The following is a 21083-nucleotide window of genomic DNA, read 5'->3' as shown; positions in this document are numbered from 1 at the left end:
GAGGGAGAGAGAGGGAGGGAGAGAGAGATAGACAAGAGATACAGGATATAGGTGAGAAATGAGGGGGAAAAACAGAATAAGACAACTGGGATAGGGAACGAGAAATAGGAATAATCAGATAGGAGTAGGAAGGACGGCAGGAAAGGGAAGAGTGGAGGAAGGAAAAGCATGTAAGGGATGGGAGAAAGACGGAGGGGAAAGGTGAGAGGAATGGTACGTACTTGGCAGAGTGTGGGCGCTCGAGGAAATTACCCACAGAGGCCACAGTGAGGAACCGAGGCAGTCCGCGTCGGAGGAGGGGACGAGGAAGAAGGGGAAGAGCCAACGTCAAGAGAAAAGAGACCCGGGGAGAGGGGAATGGAGTCGGGGGAAAAAACTACCAAGGGGAAAAGGCCCCCCACCCCCACCCCGTCCACGGGCCCTGAGCCGCGGCGCCCGGCGGCAGAGCGCGCCCCCTGCCGTTCCCGCCTCGCCGCCCGAGGGGGCGCCGAGGTCCCGTCCAGCCCGCGTGGCCACGGCTTGCTCTTGGGGCGTCGGGGGCGGGGAGGCACGCCGGGGACCGGCCCAGGGTCCGACGGAGGGCGGCGGCCCGGGGCCTCCCGGGGCGCTCTCCTTGCCTGGCGTCCCGCGCCACGTCCACGCCCGGGCAGGGGGGGCTGAGTGGGGGCGGGTGGGGGGGAGGGAGGGGCACCGGCCCAGCAGCTGCCGCCGCCTTCTCGGCGGCCGCAAACTTTCACAAAGCGGCGTGTCCGGCCTCATCAATCTGCATTAATAATAGTTGGTTGGGCCGCGGGGAGCGGGCGGGGGTCCCGGGCCGGCCGGCCGGGCCGCTGGGAACGGGCTGTGCGGAGGGAGCGGAGCCGGGCGCGGCAGCGGCGGGCGGAGGGAGGAAGTGAAGCGTAATTTGAGGAAGATGGATGAGTCCGGAGGGCGACACCCCCAGCCCGCCCGCCCGCCCCCTCCCTCCTTATGAGAGAGAGGGAGCGCGGCGCCGGAGCCACACTGCGCCGAGCCCGCGCCCCGCCGCCACCTCGGCCGGGAGCCTGGGAGCGAGCCCTGCGTGTCCGCGCGGGGCGCCCGAGCCGCGGGGCGCACGGCGGCGCCCGGAGCTCCGGGCACGATGCAGAGAGCTGGAGGCGGGGGCGCCCCCGGGGGCAGCGGCGGGGGCAGCGGTGGGGGCCCGGGCACTGCCTTCTCCATCGACTCCCTGATCGGGCCGCCGCCGCCTCGCTCGGGCCACTTGCTCTACACCGGCTACCCCATGTTCGTGCCCTACCGGCCGCTAGTGTTGCCGCAGGCGCTGGCCCCTGCGCCGCTGCCGGCTGGCCTCCCGCCTCTCGCCCCACTAGCCTCCTTTGCCGGCCGCCTTACCAACACCTTCTGCGCGGGCCTGGGCCAGGCCGTGCCCTCGATGGTGGCGCTGACCACCGCGCTGCCCAGCTTCGCGGAGCCGCCCGACGCCTTCTACGGGCCCCAGGAGCTCGCCGCTGCCGCCGCCGCCGCCGCCGCCCGGAGCAACCCCGAGCCGGGCGGCCGCCGCCCGGAGGGCGGGCTGGAAGCCGACGAGCTGCTGCCCGCCCGGGACAAAGTGGCAGAGCCCCCACCGCCCCCGCCTCCGCACTTCTCAGCGACTTTCCCAAGTCTGCCGGGTAAGTGCTGGGCCGACCAGGGCGCCGGGCGGGAGGCTCGTTCACTTGGAAATCCCAGACAGCAGCCTGCTCAGAATCTCGGCACCTGCCCGGAGCCCTGGAATCCCAGACCCCCAGATGTCGGGGTCTGCAGAACCCCCTCCAGTTCTGTTCCAAACGCGGCACCTCTGGATTCCCAGAACCGCTGCCCCGCTCTGTCTTCCAGAGTGCCTGAAGCCTCACCCAAGACTTCCCAGTACTCCCTTCCAAATTAGTACCTTTCCTTCCCACGTTCTAGTCCTCAAGCCTCTGCTCCCACTTCTCTTTTTAAGAATCCCTTCATTTTTCTCCTCTGCGGAGAATAGAGAAGCTGCAACTGTGGGATTCCTGGGGACACTAGCAAGACCCTAGGGTGAGGGTACATTGGGGCAGCTGTCAATTCAGTAAGGGGAGGGCAGTTCTGGCTTCTGAGAAGATTATATTGACCCCAAATAGGCTCTGTGAATGCAGGGGCAAAGGGAGGGTCCAAGCAATGGTGACCACGTTGGTGACCTGTCTTTGCCTTAGTAGTAGAGGTCACTTCTGAATTGGCACATTTAGAGATCAGCCCTGAAGAACTGAGTAGGGGGCCTAAGGGAACATTAGCTAGCAGGGGGCCTAGCACCTGCTGCACCAGGACTGACCCGGGGAGGTCAAGATGGAGGCTAAAGCTGGGCTGGGTTGGGCGTGGCACAAAGCCTGGAGTCGAGAATATAGCTAAGATTCTGGAACCAGTGAGATTCAGCCAAGAGGTAATTCAGGAACCCTGGCTCCTCCATGGGAAGGTGCCCTCTCAATAGAGGCAGGGTGTATCAAACTGAACCCTGTGTAGAATCAAGCTACCCGGAGCCCTCCTGACCTCCCTAATCGATCCTCAAGCCCTAGATGCCAGAAAAGCTTTCCCCTATCCAGGGGCAGATCCAGGTGTGATGAGATCCAGAGCTTATACAATTTAGTGGACTCTGTTTAAGGAAAACAGGCTGCATGCAAGCGTGGGGTTCCTGAAGCTTAAACTTCTTTAGCGCCAGGATGAATCCACCTCTGCTTAACCATTTGTCACATCAGCTTAGCAGGTAAAAGTGACCCCAGGAGGCCTGGGGGCTGACTCTAGCAGAGGCAAGGAGGAGACCCAAGAGTCCTTTTGTCCTTTGCCAGGAGAAGACAGTTCCTGGTGATAGGTTTCTGGGCCCTTCCTTGAAATTATCCGAAGGTCTAACCACTTTTCCAGACCCCAAGTGCTGCTACAGAGCCTGTCTTCCTCTCCTTTTCCCCTTTAGCCCTGGGCATTTTGGCTTTGCGGGTTCAGCTGTTGTTTTGGACCTGGTTGGGCCAGGGGGATCCAGTGGCTGAAGTCTGAGCTGCATCTCCCAAGGAGGATCAAAAGGAAATGATAGAGCAGCAACTGGAAGGTGGGAGGAAATGTCCACAAGATAAAAGGGCCTGGAGGGGAGGGGGAAAGCAGCTGGCAGGATGATCGGAAGAAGAACGGATCAGTAGGATTTTTGCAATAATAGTCTTAAGGCAGAAAAGAGCAAGGCAGACCATCAGAGGGATGGCTTTGGGGGCAATAGGAGTGGGAGGAACAAGCAGACACCTGAGGAAGAGATGAGCTGAGGGGGAGCAGAAAGGGAGACATCCTAGGGAAGGAGAATCTGGGGGGGGAAGATGCCTAAACCATGGGAGAACGTGTCCTACTCTTTCAGCTTCCCCGCAGTTGTTTATTTTGACATTTGTAGAATGAAGGCTCTTTTCTGAAGCAGATAGAATATTGGCTGTAAAACCAGGCGGGGGGGGGGGGGGGGAGTAAGCAGAGGAAAAGAACAGAAGAGAAATATTGAGGAAAGAAAAATAGAGGAAAGGACCAACAAATGCACTCTATCCCCAGATTATCCAGAGAGAGAATATGAGCGAGAAGAGGTCTGTCTATTGGAAGATAGAGGTACAAGGGATTTCTAGCCTGAGCGAGATGAAGAGGGAACAGCATCTCTGGACCAGAAGTGTGTGTGTGTGAGAGAGTTCTGTTTTGAGAGGCTTGGGACAGAGCTAAATAAATGTCCTGGTAGGAAACAGGGAAGTGTCTACTCTAGGATTAAATTTTTAAAAAGGTTTTTCAGGGGCGCCTGGGTGGCTCAGTTGGTTAAGCGACTGCCTTCGGCTCAGGTCATGATCCTGGAGTCCCTGGATCGAGTCCCGCATCGGGCTCCCTGCTCGGCAGGGAGTCTGCTTCTCCCTCTGACCCTCCCCTCTCATGCTCTCTCTCTCTCTCTCTCATTCTCTCTCAAATAAATAAATAAAATCTTTAAAAAAAAAAGGTTTTTCAATACTGGGAGTGATAGTAAACTGGAATTTGTATAGAGAGAATGATGAAGGAAAGATCATCATCTAAGGAAAATATTGGAAGCAATCAAAAGACACTTGTTCTTGGAGTAAAGACAAGAATGATGGGAAGGAGACCTTATGGAGGAAGAATTCTGAGAGGTGGTAGAGTGAAGGTAATCACTCATATTGGGAAGAGGTACACATAAAGGGTTTATAGTGGGGCTTAAGGGGCGGGGCAGGAAGGAGAGATTTCAGAAGAAACCTTCAAAGAGGATAGTGACTGGAAGATCTTTATCTGTGACCCCCACTTATCACTCTCAGTACAGACCCTCCTGACTCTTCCTCACTACACCATTCACGTCCACCTGCCCAGTCTTCATTTTTTTTCCTGAAGTAGTTGAGAAAAGAAAAGGAAATTCCAGAAACGTTGGACATAAAATTGGTTTGGGGAGTGATGACACATGGCCCATGCTGAAAATGGTGGGAAAACGAATACTCTATTTTGGGAATTGTATTAGAGTATTTAGCATGAAATGAGAGTTTTTGCTTGAATAATGGGATTGAAACCTCAACATTAGAAGAGTTTGGAGAAAGAATGCTATCTTTGAAATGACAGAGGAGGAATTGCTGTTCTAGTGTGAATGACTGACATTGGTCTGAAATTATTAATTTACATTTGTTTAGTGTTTTACAGTTAGTAGTCCTATTAAATGAAATTATAGTGAAGATAGGCCAATCTGGAGAATGGTGAATGAAGTTCTTTTTGTTGGGAATTACTATTTTTTTCTGAAATTTTGCTTCAAGTTAAGAGAGACACCACCTTACTACGACTGATGATAAAGAAAACAACTTTATTATGATTCAGTTGCGGGGGCAGAAGCTATATTAACAGGCAAAAAGAAATACCATGTACAGAAATAATGGGTAGAAAAGATACGGAGAATGGTAGATTGAAAATAATTCTGGGTTTAGAAAGTGGGGAACAGTGAGGATAATTGGGGAAGGTGTCTTAGTAGAAGTGATAAAAGAGGAGAGAATTTTGAATTCATAGAGAAGATTTAAAAGTATGAATCAATAGAAGAGCCCAGAGTGGCTCTTCTTTTTAGGTGCTCTTACAAGCACCACTTGTAATTAAAACACTATTAGCCATCTTAAAAAGGTAGAAATAAACAGGTGAAATTAATTTTAATACATTTTATTTAACCCAATATGTCCAACACTATTTTATCATTACTCAATATAAAAAAATTTAATGAGATATTTTATATCCTTCTTCCATATTATCTTTGAAATCCAGTGTATATTTTATACTTTCAGCACATCTCAGTTCAGTTTAGCCATGTTTCAAATGGTCAGTAGCCTCATGCGGGCAGTGGTGTTGTATTCATTAACATAAGAGATCCAGAGAGTCATGTGAAAGTGATGGGGAAAAGGAGCTTTGAATTGGGGTGATGGCAAAGTCTTCGATGTATTAGGAATAATGGAGAAAAGACAGTAGTAAACTCTAAATGACAGAAGGAAAAGAGAATTCTGCCTTGAGTGAGTTGGGCAGTGATGGTCCTGTTGTATGTGAAGGTGCATGTGAGCTCTGCCTGCGAGTAATCACAGCTAACCTGGAGATGTGCAGATACACATTTCAGCAACGATGGGTAAAGGTGATCCTGGGTGCTGGGGGAAATGATGGAAAGAGCTGTCCATTTGGGGAAATGCAGAAGAAAACTTTAAATTGGGGGTGCTTAGAGCAATGATTCAGGGAGAAAGGAGTTGGATTGCTTGAAAACGAAGACTTAAGAAGTGAAGGATGGTAGATAATCCATACATAATTGTTGGATGGATGATAAAAATACAGGGAGAGATTGACATAAAAGATAATGCCAGTAGTGAGCATGGTGAAAGAATATTTGAAAAGAAAACATTGAGATGATACAGGAAAGAGAATGTGATGGAACGAACCCAGGAGATGGCAGTATAGTGAACATTATTTTAAACTAAAAAAATTTGCTAACTTTTAAAAATGATTTTATTTTAGATAGAGAGCGAGCAGGGGGAGGGGCAGAGGGAGGGGGAGAGAATCTCAAGCAGACCCCCACTGAGCACAGAGCCCGACATGGGGCTCAATCCCAGGACCCTGAGATCATGATCTGAGCCGAAACCAAGAGTCGGACACTTAACTGAGTCACACAGGCACCCCCAAATTTGCTAATTTCTGAACAGAGATTGGCAGTAATGATGGAAATCATGCAAGGAAACTAGGGAAACTTCCTAGGAGCATGATGTTTGAGGGCTGATTGCTGTAAGCTAAGCACCTGATTATAACAGGAGAACATTTTAGATGACCATCGATTAATTTTTGAATAGGTACGCATTATGACTGTCCAGATGTATTTACTGATGAGAGAAAAACAGGAAATAATAATGTGACACGGAATCAGAGACTTCTGTTGTTAGAAAAAGGAGGGACATTTTTCTTGGAAATGATGGAGACCCATGCTTTCCTAGAAATTTTGAGGAAGAGCACACGGTGAGAGTGTTTGCTCCCCTGGCATTTATAGAAAGGCACGTGTGGCATTAATTTAATGGGATTGAAGGAACATGTATCGAGGAGTCGTGACATTTGTGCTCAGGGGTCAGCCCTGTCACTTAGCTGCACAACCTTGGCAAATTGCTTCCTTCAATTCAGGGAACGTTTATTGTGTGTCTGTTATGGACTTAGTATATTCCGGACACTACGGGAGATTCAAAGCCTCACAACCTCTCTTGGCTTCAGTTTCCTCATCTGTAATGTAAAGGTTTTGATTCAGATTATTTTTAATGTTTCGGTCAATTCCATAAAATAAAAGCTTGTTTTTCTAGCTTTGATGTTTAAAGTAGGGTTCTAACATGGATTTCATGGACCTCTTATAAAAGGATCTGTTTATTATGGGTGGGGAAAAATTACATCTTTATTTTTGCTAACTTCTAACTAAAATTTGGCATTTTCTTCAGTTATGAGTATAGGCCAGAAACCATAGTAGTTTCAGCAGTAACTGAGATTTGTGTCACCAACAGAAATTACAGATATTTCCTTATAAATTTATAGCCTTGGAGGCATCTTGTTTAATCAATTAATAAACGTACATGATTATAACACAGATTCATTTTTAAATATCTGAAAACTGCATTTTTGTATAGTTGGCTTCTAATGTAATCCTATGTGTTTTATATTATATACCTAAACGCATTATTCTGAGAAGGGATTCATGGGTTGTATCAGACTGCCAAGGAGCTCATGGCATAAAAAGGGTTAAGAACCCCTAGTGGAGAGACAGAGATCCCAGAAGTGGCAAGAGAAAAATTTTATCTGGAGGATTGGAGTGGGATACTGAGGTGCCTTATACCACAGTGAAGGTAACACTTGGGAGGATTGAATAGAGAAGGGAGATCTCTGCAGTGGCATATGGAAATGTGGAGATAGAGATTTAGATGATTAGGAGGATAATTCTCATACTCAGAGTGATGGGCATAAATAGTCTAAACTGGGAGTAATGGGAGCAAGGCAGTAATTGGAATAATGAGGGGGGAATATTTTATTCTTTTTTATTTTTTTAAAATTTTTAAAAGATTTTTTTATTTATTCAACAGGAGAGAGAGAGCACAAGCAGGGGTAGCAGCAGGCAGAGGGAAAGGGAGACACAGTCTCCCCGCTGAGCAGGGAGCCCGATGTGGGACTCGAACCCAGGACCCTGGGATCATGACCTGAGCTGAAGGCAGACGCTTAATCATCTGAGCCACCCAGGCGCCCCGAGGGGGAAATATTTTAATTGGAGAGGAGGAACATGGTATGATGAACAAAGTGCTTTGCAATGAGAATAATATTACGATGGGAGGCTATAGGCAGGAATTTTGCCTCCGAAGTAATTGGGAAAGAAGGATCTTTGCCTTGAAGCTGGGAATGAGGAAATAGAAATGACAGCATTATGGAGCGGATGTACAAAAAGAGAGAAACTTAAGTAGGAATGATGACAGGGAAAGAGTTTGGTGGGAGAGAATTTTTATCTAGAGGGAACAGGAGAAAGTGCCCCGTGCTGGGGTAGGAGAGAAGCAGCCCTGGTTCCGAACCGGTGGGAAGGACGGAGCTTTCGATGCAGGCGGTGGCGCCCATGGTTGTACAGATGATGACGGTGAGCAGAGAGGGCTGGGTTGGGGGCTGTGAAGAGGAGGTTGGGGTTTTTCACTGGAAATATGGGAGAAAATTGTCAGTTTAGAGTAATGTGGAAGAAACACTGGTGTGCTAATTGGGAGAAAGAATTTGGGGAGGAGAGATGCTTGAATTTGGTGTGCTAGAACAGCGACTCCCACAAGCTGAATTAAGTTGTAGTAGGAAGTGGTTGTGAAGCAGCGTCTTCATTCCCTTCCCACCATGGAAGGGTAAGGAATGACCTTCAAGTGATGAACTGAGAAATCTGTTTTAGAAGCCAGGGGGCTGCAGGGACTCCCAGAGACTAGGGTGTGAAAATTGAGGATGGGAGAAAGAGAAAGAACTGTTTCTGAACTGGGGGTAATGGGAGATGGATTTCTTGACTGAATTGTGGAGGAAATGATATTTCAAGGGAAGTCAGTATTGGGAGCAACAGGAAGAGAAGGGAGGAAGACGAAATCCTCCTGGGAGTGAAGGTAAGAAGTGCTTTGGGCTGCAGTGGGTGACAGCCATTCTCCATGGTTCCGTGCAGCTACTGGAAGTACGGGACCGAATGATCCTGGCCTCTCTGTAGCTTAACTTCCTCATCAGTACAATTAAGGGTTTGACTTAGATGATCTCCAAGGTCACTTCCAGCTCCACAACTCTGTTTTATCTGTAAGGAAACCTTTATTAATGAATTGTTTCCCTTAAAAAAACAAAAAAAACCACCCCGAGCAAAGGGATTGGGGGAAATTTTCTACTTCCCGGTGCTGAGTTGTGCCCAAGAGGAGGCCGCTGTGTATCTTGAGGTGGAGTCAGGGCTGGGCTTTAGGATAGAAAAGGCTCTGTCATCTGGGATTGGGGAGGGGTGACTGGCTATGGCTGTGGACATATATAATGAGAGAGAAACATTTCATGAAGGTAGGCGATCTTATCGAGGCCAAAAAGATTAGGGACCAGTTGTGCCCGACTTTACCTGGTGGGGAAGGAAGTAGTGGCCATTGGTGGGGGGAGAAAAAGAAAAGTTGTGGAATCAGTTGCTGGCCTTCTCTATTATTTCTTCATCTGGTACAGTGTTTGTGATAGGCGAACGGGGAAGTCAGTGTTCACAAAAGAGATAGGGTGCCGCACAGAGGAATGAGCATGGGCTTTGGATACAGATCTTAATGCTACCCCCTTTTTTTTGTGAGAGAAATATCAACAGCAAAATACTAACTCTGCAGTCACAGCTTCCTCACCAGCAGGATAGGGCAACAATACTTACCTCACAGAGTTAAGGATTAAATGAGAAGATATTTGTCCAGTATCCTAAAGTAATTGGCATGCAAGAAACTACTGGTATTGTCCTTGTACTGGAAATGGATGGGGAGCATATCTGGGCATTAAGTTGGGGAAGACTTCTTTATTAAGAACTGGCTAGGATAAGTGACACTCTGTACTGATAAGGAGATATACATCTGGGAGTAATGATAGAAATAGCACTGTATTCTGAGAGGTGTTTCTGCGGGGAATGCCAGAAGAGAACCAATGTATGCATCTCATAAGGGTAGATTTCACATTTTTTCTTTGGCTCTTTCTGCCTCCTTTGGTTTCCCTGTCTCGAATTTGGACATTCTCTGTGGATCCCAAGACTACCCAAAAGCCCTTCTTCTGTATCCCATTGGGGCCTGTTCTTCTTTTCTTTACATTGTATATATATTAAAAAAAAAAAAAACACCTCTCCTTTCTTCACCACAATTCCTATTCTCTCATATATCGGATCTCAGCTTGATGTTGGGAGGAAAGCTATTGGATTAAAATAATTCATACTTAGATGGATTAAGGAGACTTTTAAAAAGATTTATTTATTAGAGAGAGGGATGTGGGGCAGAGGGAGAAGGAAAAGGAGAGAACCAGATTCCCCACTGAGTGTGGGGCCTATGTGGGGCTGGATCTTATGACCCCGAGATCATAAGCTCAGCTAAAATCAAGAGTCAGATGCTTAACCGACTGAGACACCCAGGCACCCCAAGGAGATTTTTTTAGAAGTCCAAGTGAATTTCAAGCTGGTGGAATATTAGATGGTATTATTATGAATAATTTCAGGTAACGTGGAAACATTAGTTGGGATGGGAGAGCTGTGGGAGTGAGGTAGAGAGGCTTACTTTCCCTGGAGTCCTGTGATCATTGTCACTTCCAGTTACAGCATGGGATGTAGAACTCTTTGGTTTGCAAGTGACAGTAGCTTAACTCCAATTTAAGCTAAAATGGGCATTTATTGATTCACATGACTCTTAAGTACAGGAGTTGAGTGGATCCAGAAATGCAAACGGTATTGCTAGATCTTTCTTTCCTTTCAGCCCTGCTCCTCTCTCTTTGCCTCGTTCTCTCCTTAAGAGAAGTAAGAAAGGGCACATGCATCAGCAGCTCTAATTTTTTATAATCCCAGGTTGAGACCCCAGTAGATTCTAGCATATACAAAATTCCAGGGTGACTGATTAACTAGCTTGAGTCCAGTCTCCAGGGGGATGGAGAGATGGGATGTTAGGATTGGTCAGATCCAGGTCACGTGCCTACGTTGTCACAAAGGTGCGGAAATGTGATTGACAGTCCCACTATACTGGGTAGTTGATGAGAGGCAGTGCCCAAAGGGAGGGGGTGTTGTTAGTGAACAAAAGGAGGAAGGGATGCTGAGCAGACAAAAACAAACCCCAAGCAGATGTCTACCTCAACCAGAAAGAAAGGCAAGGATGTATCTTAACTCCCTTTCAGTATCAGGGAGGAAAGCCTTCTCTCTGGCTAGAGAAGTAGCCCTAGGAGTGATGAAGGAGACACCAAGAGAGGAGCTCTGAAGAGAGCTCTGTAATGAGGAAGGTGGAGAGAGATGAGGATGGTAGAAAAATGTGTGTTCCTCAGTGAGGGTAATTCCTGTATAAGAAGGAGCTGTGCTTGAGGGATGGGTGACACACTTGTAAAGTAGAAGCTAGAAGAAAAATGGATATTAAACCAAAACTGTTTCCATAATTTGGCAATGTTATTTTTAAAACAAGAAAATACATTTCTAAATAAAAGGAATGCTGACTGGTAAGATTACATCATACAAACCAATAATGACAGAAAAAAAAATAGATCTGATAGGAATTTTGTCTTGGGGAAATGATGGGACAAATAGCCTATTTGAGGACAAAGGTGAAATTTGGTAAGTGGCAATTTTAAGAGCCTTCTCTGAGCGTGGTAAGGGGAGATATTAATGATCAGGCTAGGGCTCTGGAGTGATAAGTGAAAGGGATGAGGTCTGGACTGAAACTGGGTTTGGTAGCAAGGTTAGTTATCTGATGAGGCATCTGGGCATTTACTTGGAGTGGGAGGGGAAAGGATAGAAGGAGCGTTGGTTGGAAATTTCGGAGACCAAGGTTCTAGACGTTAATCTATCTCTAGCTGTGTGACTTAGGAGAATCACTCAATCTTTCGGAAACTCAGTTTTTTCACCTGAGATAAGGTTACCAAACTTCCATTAGTACTCCTAATAGGTCTACTCTATTTCAGTGAGTTGCTTCGAGGTAAATAGTAAGTGTGAAAATGTTTTGGAACGTTGAAGGTAGCAAGGGTGCCCTTGACAATGGTACTGCTGCTACGTCATGAGGGGGAGCTCTGAGTGGGGGGCAAATTGCCCTGAACCTGTCATCAGGGGGAGCTCTGAGTGGGGGGCAAATTGCCCTGAACCTGTCATCGAAGGTTGGAGGGGTGTAGAGAAAATTCCCATGTCAGTTTGGAGTAAGAAATGCTGAAGGGTCATAGGAAGAGTGGAGAGAGAGAGAGTGAAAATGAACGTTCCTTATTGCACCTGAAGTTATAGGGAGGAGGAGTAGCATGAAATTAGTGGGGGCGAGTGAAACACAAATTGAAAGTGAGCTAATTGCTGTAAATGATGGGAGAAAAAGTACTGTTTCCAGAAAGAACAGAGAAATAATTCTGTCCTGGGCATGATGATGAAGATTTAGAAATGAGAGTGGTGGTAAACATACCTCTTTTTTGAGGGATGGCCTGGGTTTCTTTCCACCTTTTGACGTCCCCCAAATTGCTTCTGTATTCAGGAAGTTGAGTAGTTGGCCCAGGATGATCAGGAAGAGACTTACTGTCCTGACAGTAGTTTGGGGAATGTGAGGGTAGTCATTTTGGAAGTAGAGGGAAGAGAAGTCAGAACTGAGTGTAATGGGGGAGAGATTTCTCTTCAGCGGATGATAAAGGCTATTGATTTTAAAGGAGCTAAAACAGAAGAGGATGGGCGAGGGGCAGCACGGGGGCTCTGTGAGTTCCCATACCTGGGTGTCTAAAGTGGTTTTCTGCACCACAACCCAGGTCCATCATTCTTGGTGAGCACAGCCGTGGACTCCCCCTCTAGATGGTGGGCAAATCTGGTGCTGTTTATTTTTTCTCCTGGAGAATACTTACCATGGATTCTTTGGCCCTTGATTTCTTCCCCAGCCTGACCAGATCCATTCGAAACATGGGCTTTTCTGGATCTCTGGTGCTGCTTCCCTTCCTCTTGGAAACAAGGCCCCAGGCAAGTATTTCCCTGGGGCCTGAGTACCGCTCTCTGGAGGTGGGAAGAATGCCCCTCGCATGGACTTGACGAGTAATTGAGGTTCAACCTTGTGATTTCTGGTTCTTAGGATAATCCACTACGAGAGTGCACAAAAGCTCTAGATGTTTCCTAATAACCAGTCTGCCCTACAGTCATCCCCCCTGGATAGATTCGACACTTTTTTCAGACTCTAGACTTACACGTAAGGAACAAGCTGGAAACTCAATATACTCTTATATTACCAATAATCTCATTTTCATACACAAAGAACAGAACCTTTCTATCTGTTTGGCCTATCTATATACATAGTCAAATTTTTTCCAATTTAAAAATTTTCCTTTTGCTAAATTTTTTTTTTAAAGATTTTATTTATTTGACAGAGACACAGCAAGAGAGGGAACACAAGCAGGGGGAGTGGGCAAGGGAGAAGCAGGCTTCCTGAGGAGCAGGGGGCCCGATGCAGGGCTCGATCCCAGGACCCTGGGACCATGACCTGAGCCAAAGGCAGACGCTTCACAACTGAGCCACCCAGGTGCCCCTGCTAAAATTATTCTTATCAGAATCATTTCCCATGTAAAATTTTTCAATGAAGCCTCATTTTATGGCTCAAGGTTTTTGTTTGTTTTGGTTTTGCTCATATCAACCAATTATAGCATCTGCAATTAGTAATTTACTTTTATGGACATTATATCTACCAAGTCTAATTATTCTAAATCAAATTTCACAATTAGAAATTTTATCAGAGGGCACCTGGGTGGCTCAGATGGTTAAGCGTCTGCCTTCGGCTCAGGTCATGATCCCAGGGTCCTGGGATCGAGTCCCACATCGGGCTCCCGGTTCAGCGGGGAGCCTGCTTCTCCCTCTGGCCCTCTCCCCTCTCATGCTGTTTCTCGCTTGCTCGCTCTCTAAAAAATAAATAAAATCTTTAAAAAAAAAAATTTTATCAGAAAGATTTGCTTCTGTCAGTTTTTAGTCAACACATTTTTCTGTGTGCAATTTTTGTTTTGTTTGATTATATTTACTCTTAATATTCATTACAAATCAGATAAAAGAAAATAGCTTGCATTTATTTTTTAGCTAATCCATAAGAAAATAGTAAGCCATTTCAGGATCGCTATATTGTTAAGGATTGGGCTACTGTATGGCTCATCTGATTCTGCTGAATATGTTTCCTTCACTTTGGGTATTGATTGCATCTTAAAGTGCTCCATCTCGGTGGAGCAAAGAGCACGTGGCAGGGCAAAAATGTTTTGCTTTGCTCCGAATGCAGTTGTGTTTTGGGGGAAGAAAGGTAGGGGGTATGATTTTTTTGGTTGTTTTGTTTTTAAGCTTTTTGCTCTCTTTTTCCCTGATTTTTTTTTTTCTAGTCCTTCTCTAAACTTTCCAGCCTCTTGAGTTTCTCTGACTCATCATTTCATTCTCTTGCCACTGTGTCTGCCCCACTTGTCTCCCGCCCCAGTCCTTTTTCTGCTTGCTTTGGCCCTTTCTTTCCCACATCTCAGTGTTGCTCACTGCCCCAGACCCTCTCCTCTGAGGGTGTAGCTGTAGTTCCCCCTCCTGGTTGCTTTCATATTGCCCCACCCCCACCTCCTTCCAAGAGTTGCGTATCAGAGCCCTCAATGTCATGATTATAAAGGCACAGAGAGAAACTCTTGCCCCTGCCGTTCAGCATCCCGCCGGGATCAAGTAACCAAGAGAGGTTGTGAACATGTGCCCCTTGTATGGCTTTAAAAGCAGCACTGAGGGGGGCGCCTGGGTGGCTCAGTCGTTAAGCGTCTGCCTTCAGCTCAGGCCCTGATCCCAGGGTCCTGGGATCGAGCCCCGCATCGGGCTCCCTGCTCCGTGGGAAGCCTGCTTCTCCCTCTCCCGCTCCCCCTGCTTGTGTTCCCTCTCTCACTGTGTCTCTCTCTGTCAAATAAATAAATAAAATCTTAAAAAAAAAAAAAACACCCAGCACTGAGGGAGGTCTGCCTATGTGGGCCTGATTTTATGGAATCTGTCTGAAGACAGGGATGGATGGTATGATCTCAGGAGGGCCCTGCCAGATCAAGGAACCTGGGAGCCTCATCTCAATCATCATCAGTTTAGATTTATTGGACACCCCCTGGGTACTTGGAGCTGTGCTAAATGATTTCATCCTTCAAGCCCTGAAATCCAGTTTCTGCCTTTTTAGTAGCTGCTTAGAATATTGTAATATTGGGCTGGGTTTTTACAAGCTTTTATTATTCTTTTTGTTATTATGTACTACAAACCAGGTTTTAAAAATTGACAGAGGATTTAGTAATGATGTGAAGGATTTTCCTTTATTTCTTTTAGCATAAGATTCTATAGATTCCCACGGCATATGGGTTTCTCTCCAGCTAATGTGAGATCAGAGGACATATTGAAAAGTGGGTAGAATAATACTCATGGAGAGAATGTCTTCTGGGCACTGGATGGGGTGGGGCTGTGGAGAATATTAGGAGAGGCTTGGGAAAGGAAGAACAGAGGTGGAGACAGAAGAGGGAGAGAGAGGGAGGAAGGGAGAGAGAAAGTGTTTGGGAATAGTTTTTTATTTAGTCAATAAGTATTTATTGAGTGCCTACTCTGCAGATAATTTTCTAGATGCTGAAGATACAGCAGTGAAAAAAAATATATTAGAAATCCCTACCTTCATGAAGCTTATATTCTAATAGGAAAAGAGAGCCAATAAAATAAATGAATAAAGTTTGTGACATGTACTATAGCAACAAATAAAGCAGAAAAGGAAGGCAGGAGTACTGGGAGTTTTCATTCTGAAAAGATGATCGGGGAAAGTCTCTTTGGTAAAGTAAGGACCTGAAGGAGACCGGGAATGAGCGAGTGCAAAAATCCAGGTGGAGAGTATAGTATTCTGAACAGAAGAATCATCTGTTCTTAGGGAGGGGCAGGGGAGGGGAGGGGAGGACAGGAGCAGGGAAACCAGTTTGGAGAACAGGTTGATGAACCAGGCGGGACGTGATGCTGCCTGGGACTGGTCGGATGCAGGGGACACGGGTGAGAAGGGCGGGCTCCAGGAGTGGGCACGGGTTGTGAGAGAGAGGAGTGAGGCTTGATTTGAACAACAAGGAGGATGGAATTACCACTAACCAAGCTGGGAAGGACGCGAGTACAGATAGCGAAGAGCTGGTTTGGGAGCGAGTTCAGGAGTTCTGTTTGGGACATGTTAAGTCTGAGTTCTGTGAAAATGGAAAATAGTGTGGGAAGGAGCCGTTAATGAAGGAGAGAACCAAGGATGTGACGCTTGTAGAAAACATGGATTTGGCTAGAATGAGGTCTGGGATGAAGCGTGGGACGTATGGCAAGGAGCAACTTCTGTAGATGGACCGAGGGACAGGCAGATGGATGGATGGATGTGAAGCTGGTGCTCGAGAAGCCTGGGAAGCTGCTAGAGGGAACAGAGAGTGCTTACTGAGGAAAAGCAATGAGTAGGAGTAACATAGGTAGGCTGGGTGAGCCTAAACGAGGGTGTGCCACACGGGTTTTGAAATTAGATGAAGAATGAAGCCCTAAAGGAAGAAAAGGCAGGGGCTGGGGATAAAAATACCCTTGAGGTGTGAAAGAAGCTGAGTGTGATGGAGGTGGGCGATCTGGACGTGGGCTGAGAAGTCTGGCCTCTAAGGAGGGTGTAAACATGGCTCTCCAGGACAGGGAAAGGGTGTAGCTTGATGGCGTCAGGGAAGGGAAAGGAGCTCTGGGGCTGGGGAAGGTTACCGGGCTGGTCCTGGAGACCCCAAGGTGCTCCTTCTGGAACACAGGCAGGTGGCGAGGGGTGCTGGAAGGTGTTCAAGCACATAGCCTGCTCCTCTTATAAGGCATTTCACTGTTCCCTGATGTTCTTTTACTTCGGGTCATATTCTCAACCTCAGAGCTTATGAGTGTCCGTGGGATGCGTGGTAGTTATAGACCGATGCACCCCCGCCCTTAGGAAATCCCAACCCCTTTACACTGTGAACTCGGTGGTAAAGAGCTGACTAGTTGGTGTCCAGGTTACCCATTTCCTCTTGTTCTCTTTCCTATTGGTTGGGTTTCTTCTGACTTTTTCACTGCTTATTGGCCCTTTGGGCAGAAAACAAGGCAGTTTTACAACTCAACTACTGAAAACACTTACGATCCATTATTTGAAGTTCTGACAAACCTGTCCATGGATAAGATTAAAACCGATGATTGAATTTAAGATTATTAGAGTTACATATGGATTGAAAACACTTGATATGGCTGTAATTACAAATAATCAGTCATCTACCAAATGAGTCAAGATTTCTTCTTTTACCATTTTCCTCTCTACATTTTCCCTTGTTGCACTTCTATTTCTTTATCTTCTCCCATATTCCCTCCAGTTCTTCCCGCTGACATCAAGCTCAGGGTCCTCAGGATTCAGAACTTGAGCAGAAAGCAGCTGTTTGTGCTGTTCCAGCATCCTTGGTGGGGAGAGAGATGATGTCATTTTACAGTTAAGGAGGAGGGGAGGGACTGAAAGGGGCCTAGGAGAGCTGGGCGACTGGAAGAAGCTTTGGCCACAGAGAAGGCGGCCTGTAGCTGGGAGGGCTCCCCATTCTGGGCTGGCTGGGCTGGTCAGGGAGAATTGGAAGTAGGGGGAAGGACAAGTCCCAAAGCCCTTGGTAACATTTCTTGGGCCCAGATTTGGGGTGGGGGGGGGTGGTGAGGACGGGGAATTAGATGACCCTTCAGTTTCCATCTGGAAATGAGATTCGGAGATTCTGGATCTAGGGCAGAGGGGAAGAGGGGAGACAGAACAGAGCTCAACCCCGGGCCGGTGAGGATCCCTAGGAGAGTAACCGAGGCTGACAGTGTGATCTTCCCGTCTACCCCGCAGACGGGCTGCCTCCTGCCTGGAGCGACGGAAAGGCTCCTGAGCCAGTCTCACACTGCCTCACTCCGGGGCCTGGGCCGTCTGGATTTGGAAGGGTGGCGAATGAGTGGAAAGCCCTGGGCCTGGGTTTGGAGGAAGCTGGGAAGGTAGCGGGTAGAGAGAATGAGGTGGGGTGGTGGCGGCGGTGATTTGAGGGGTCGCGTCCTGGGAATGGCATTCCTTTGATGTACGCTGATTGCCCTCCCCACCACTGGCTATAGTGAAGTCTGTGCTGGTTAATACCTGTCTTTCCATCTCTTTGTCTTCCCTGAACCTCTTCCCCACCCCCTGTCCTGGCTGTGCTGTCCTTGTCTCCCCTCCTCCCCACCTCCTCCCTCCCGTCTCTCTCTTCCTGCCGCCATTCTGTCCGGGCCTGGCCATGGTCCCACGTGCCGCCTCCAACCTGCCTATCTTTTCCTTGCCGGCTCCTTCCCCGTCCGTTGGTTTTCGCTCGCCACGCAGAGGGGAAGGTGTACAGCTCAGATGAGGAGAAGCTGGAGGCACCAGCAGGAGACCCAGCAGGCAGCGAGCAGGAGGAAGAGGGCTCAGGCGGTGACAGCGACGAGGATGGTTTCCTGGACAGTTCTGCAGGGGCCCCCGGGGCTCTCCTGGGACCTGAACCGAAGCTCAAGGGAGGCCTGGGGACTGGAGCGGAGGAGGGGGCACCGGTGGCAGCGGGAGTCACGGCTCCTGGGGGCAAGAGCCGACGGCGCCGCACGGCATTTACCAGCGAGCAGCTTTTGGAGCTGGAGAAGGAGTTTCACTGCAAGAAATACCTGAGCTTGACAGAGCGTTCCCAGATCGCCCACGCCCTCAAGCTCAGTGAGGTGCAGGTCAAGATCTGGTTTCAGAATCGGCGGGCCAAGTGGAAGCGCATCAAAGCTGGCAATGTGAGCAGCCGTTCTGGGGAGCCCGTGAGAAACCCCAAGATCGTCGTACCCATACCGGTGCACGTCAACAGGTTTGCCGTACGGAGCCAGCACCAGCAAATGGAACAGGGGGCCCGGCCCTGAAGGGGCTCCCGAGGGTTCTGGAAGCACAGGCTCTGTTCCGTGCCTGCTCCGAGACTGGGTCAGGGTGCTGCAGACCAGAGGGGCTACCACTGTGACCCTGGCCTGGGAGGGGGCTCAGGTGGCAACTAACTTCATGCTGGGTGTGCTCTCCTGGCAAGCGGGACGTGGGCACCGGGCCCTGCGCCTATTCCAGAGACCCTCAGACTGGGGGCTTGGGTTCTCGATGCCGAGGAGCTGTGGGGATTGAGGTGGACTCCTGGGGAGGGGGTGGGTTCTAACATGCCTAGGGCCTGAGAGGTTCCCAGCTAATGCCCTGGAATTACTTCTCACAGGGGTGGGAAGAATCCAGGATGAAACCTAGTCAAGCTGATCACAGCTCCTTATTTATTTTCTGTAAAGTTTGTATATATGGAGCTATCTGCCTCTGTCTGTCTGAACCCGAGACTGGGAAAGTTCCGCGTTCCCTCCATCTTCAGCCAGAGTTCAGTTCCACCTTCCTGCCTTGAGGTGGGGGCTTTCCTGCCTATCTGTAGGACAAGGGCATACAAAGCAACAGAATGAAACTGTCACTGGCCTCCTTAGAACCCCTCGGCACGCACCATCTCCCCCCACGTAAACCACCTCCACTTCCCATCCGGGTGCTGCCCCCTGTCCACACCTCTAGACCCCATGTTCCTGGCACATTTCTTTTCTCTCTCCCCATTAAACAAGGCAAGCTTCTTCATCTCTGCTTTCTTCTCTTTGGGAGAGTTGGCAGACTTCAGAAGAGGAGATTCGCCCCCCTTTTTGTATTACGAGGGGAAATGAAGTACCTGAGCCTAGGTTAGCTGAGGTATGTCCGGGCCCTAACTCGGTAGAGGTTACCAGTCCTGTTCATGACTAGGGCAGTTTGGGGGCTCACCCTTATCACCTGTGGGCTCAATCTTTTTCTGTGCAGAGGACACAGCAGCTGAGTCCATCGCTGCCCCCCTTTGGTATTCCAGATGGGAGGGCCTGGAGTAAGACTCATTTCCAGTTCTGTTCTTACTGCATTAATTGTGGGGTCTCGTATGGCTCACGCTGCTTGGGATACCAGATCCTCTTCATTTGTAAAGTGAGCTGGGTTGAGAGGGCCCACTGCAGAGTGGACGAGGCCGGAGCGAATGTGTGATGTTCTGGACGGTTGTGTCCTGTGGGGGAAGCTACAGAGATAGGGACTGGGAGCTTCGGGTTTGGGGTTCTACGGGCAAATGAAGGAATGGCCTTAGTGGACAAAGTAAAGGTGAGGTTCGGGGACTTGAGGGGCACTTGGGTATACCGGGAGGGGAAACGAGACAAACTCAAGTTATCTGCCGTTTCCCCCCTCACAGAAGGGCTTCTCTCCTGTGCCAGCTCTGCAGCTGGGCTGCACGGACACGGGAAAGAGGAGGGTTACAGACACCGGCTGAAGTTGGGAGCGTGGTAAGCGGGGCTTCCTGGGAAGAAACGTGACCTGCGTCGAGTCGGGAGCACAGCCAGGGTAGAGAACAGAGCCACTGAGAAGAAGAACCGGCAGGGCTCTGAGCGGGGCAAGGAGACTTGGGGGGTTAAGGTCTAGGAGGGAAACACAAGCTCAAGTACCTGGCCAGCCTCCTCACCGTCCTTAGGAAACTGCTGCTGTGCCCGGTCCCTGCCATGGTGCGCCAACCACTATTTACTCAGACATCTGCCGCATGCCTCGTGTGAGCAGACAGGCCTTCGGTGGCAGTCCCTGCCCCCTGGCTGGTTTTGGCAACCAAACAGAAAGCGACCTGGGGCCGTGACTGGTTATTCGCTACAGTGTCAGTTCCCTAGTTGGGACGCACGGATCCAGGGCAGGTCTTCTCGATTTGGCAAAATTTCAGCAAGGCTGGAAAATCAGGCACCAGCCCCATTCCTGGTATAGATTAAGGCGGTCTCTGCCCACATAAGGAACCTTTGGGGTTAGATTCTTTCAGGAGAGAAGCCAGGCAGCAGTTGGAGAGATCACAGGAGCTACTGTCCCTTGGCTGTTGGGAATTCATGTCTGTGGGTCTAGGGCTAGAGCAGACGCTGTCTGCCTGTGTGTGTGTGGAGGGGGGAGACCAAGGTCCTGATTTACCATTTTCTTCTGGATTTACCTATGAAACCTCCTAAACCATACCAGGCAGTATTCAGCCACTCGAGCGGCTGGTTTTCTTTAGGGAAAATAAAGGAGGGGATTATTGCTAGTAATTTCTGAGCCCAGGACTCCATCAGTATATAGACCCAAGGCCCTGTTTCAGTTCTACTCTTCTCTTTGCCTAAGGCTCTTATTGGCCTTGCAGAGGGGCTGTGGACCAAGAAAATATAGTCTGGTTTCCTCTCTGAATAGCACTTGCTTGGTTATCTACCTGCACACAGGCAGGTGCCCCCAGACAGTGCCAGCCCTGCAACACCCCGCTCGTTAAGTGGTGCAGAAAACAAGGGCCATGAGCAAAGCGGTTGTAGGAAT

The 21083-nt window shown here is 48.7% G+C and overlaps 1 protein-coding gene across 1 annotated transcript; it reads left to right on the top strand.

The window, feature by feature from the left end:
• Window positions 1-1120: 1120 nt before the first annotated feature.
• On the top strand, window positions 1121-19246 carry GBX1 (gastrulation brain homeobox 1). The gene is made up of 3 exons (XM_035029788.1): window positions 1121-1649; window positions 2738-2740; window positions 18063-19246. Exons 1-3 carry the CDS (start codon window positions 1121-1123, stop codon window positions 18611-18613), a joined length of 1083 nt encoding a protein of 360 aa, XP_034885679.1. The 3' UTR covers window positions 18614-19246.
• The last annotated feature ends 1837 nt before the right edge of the window (window positions 19247-21083 follow it).

This window comes from Mirounga leonina, unplaced genomic scaffold (assembly GCF_011800145.1).
Source record: "Mirounga leonina isolate KUSES-001 unplaced genomic scaffold, KU_Mleo_1.0 Mir_321, whole genome shotgun sequence".
In the NCBI taxonomy this organism is placed as follows: domain Eukaryota; kingdom Metazoa; phylum Chordata; class Mammalia; order Carnivora; family Phocidae; genus Mirounga; species Mirounga leonina.
The sequence above is the reverse complement of the archived record's forward strand: the minus strand, read 5'-3'. Positions and strand labels throughout refer to the sequence as shown.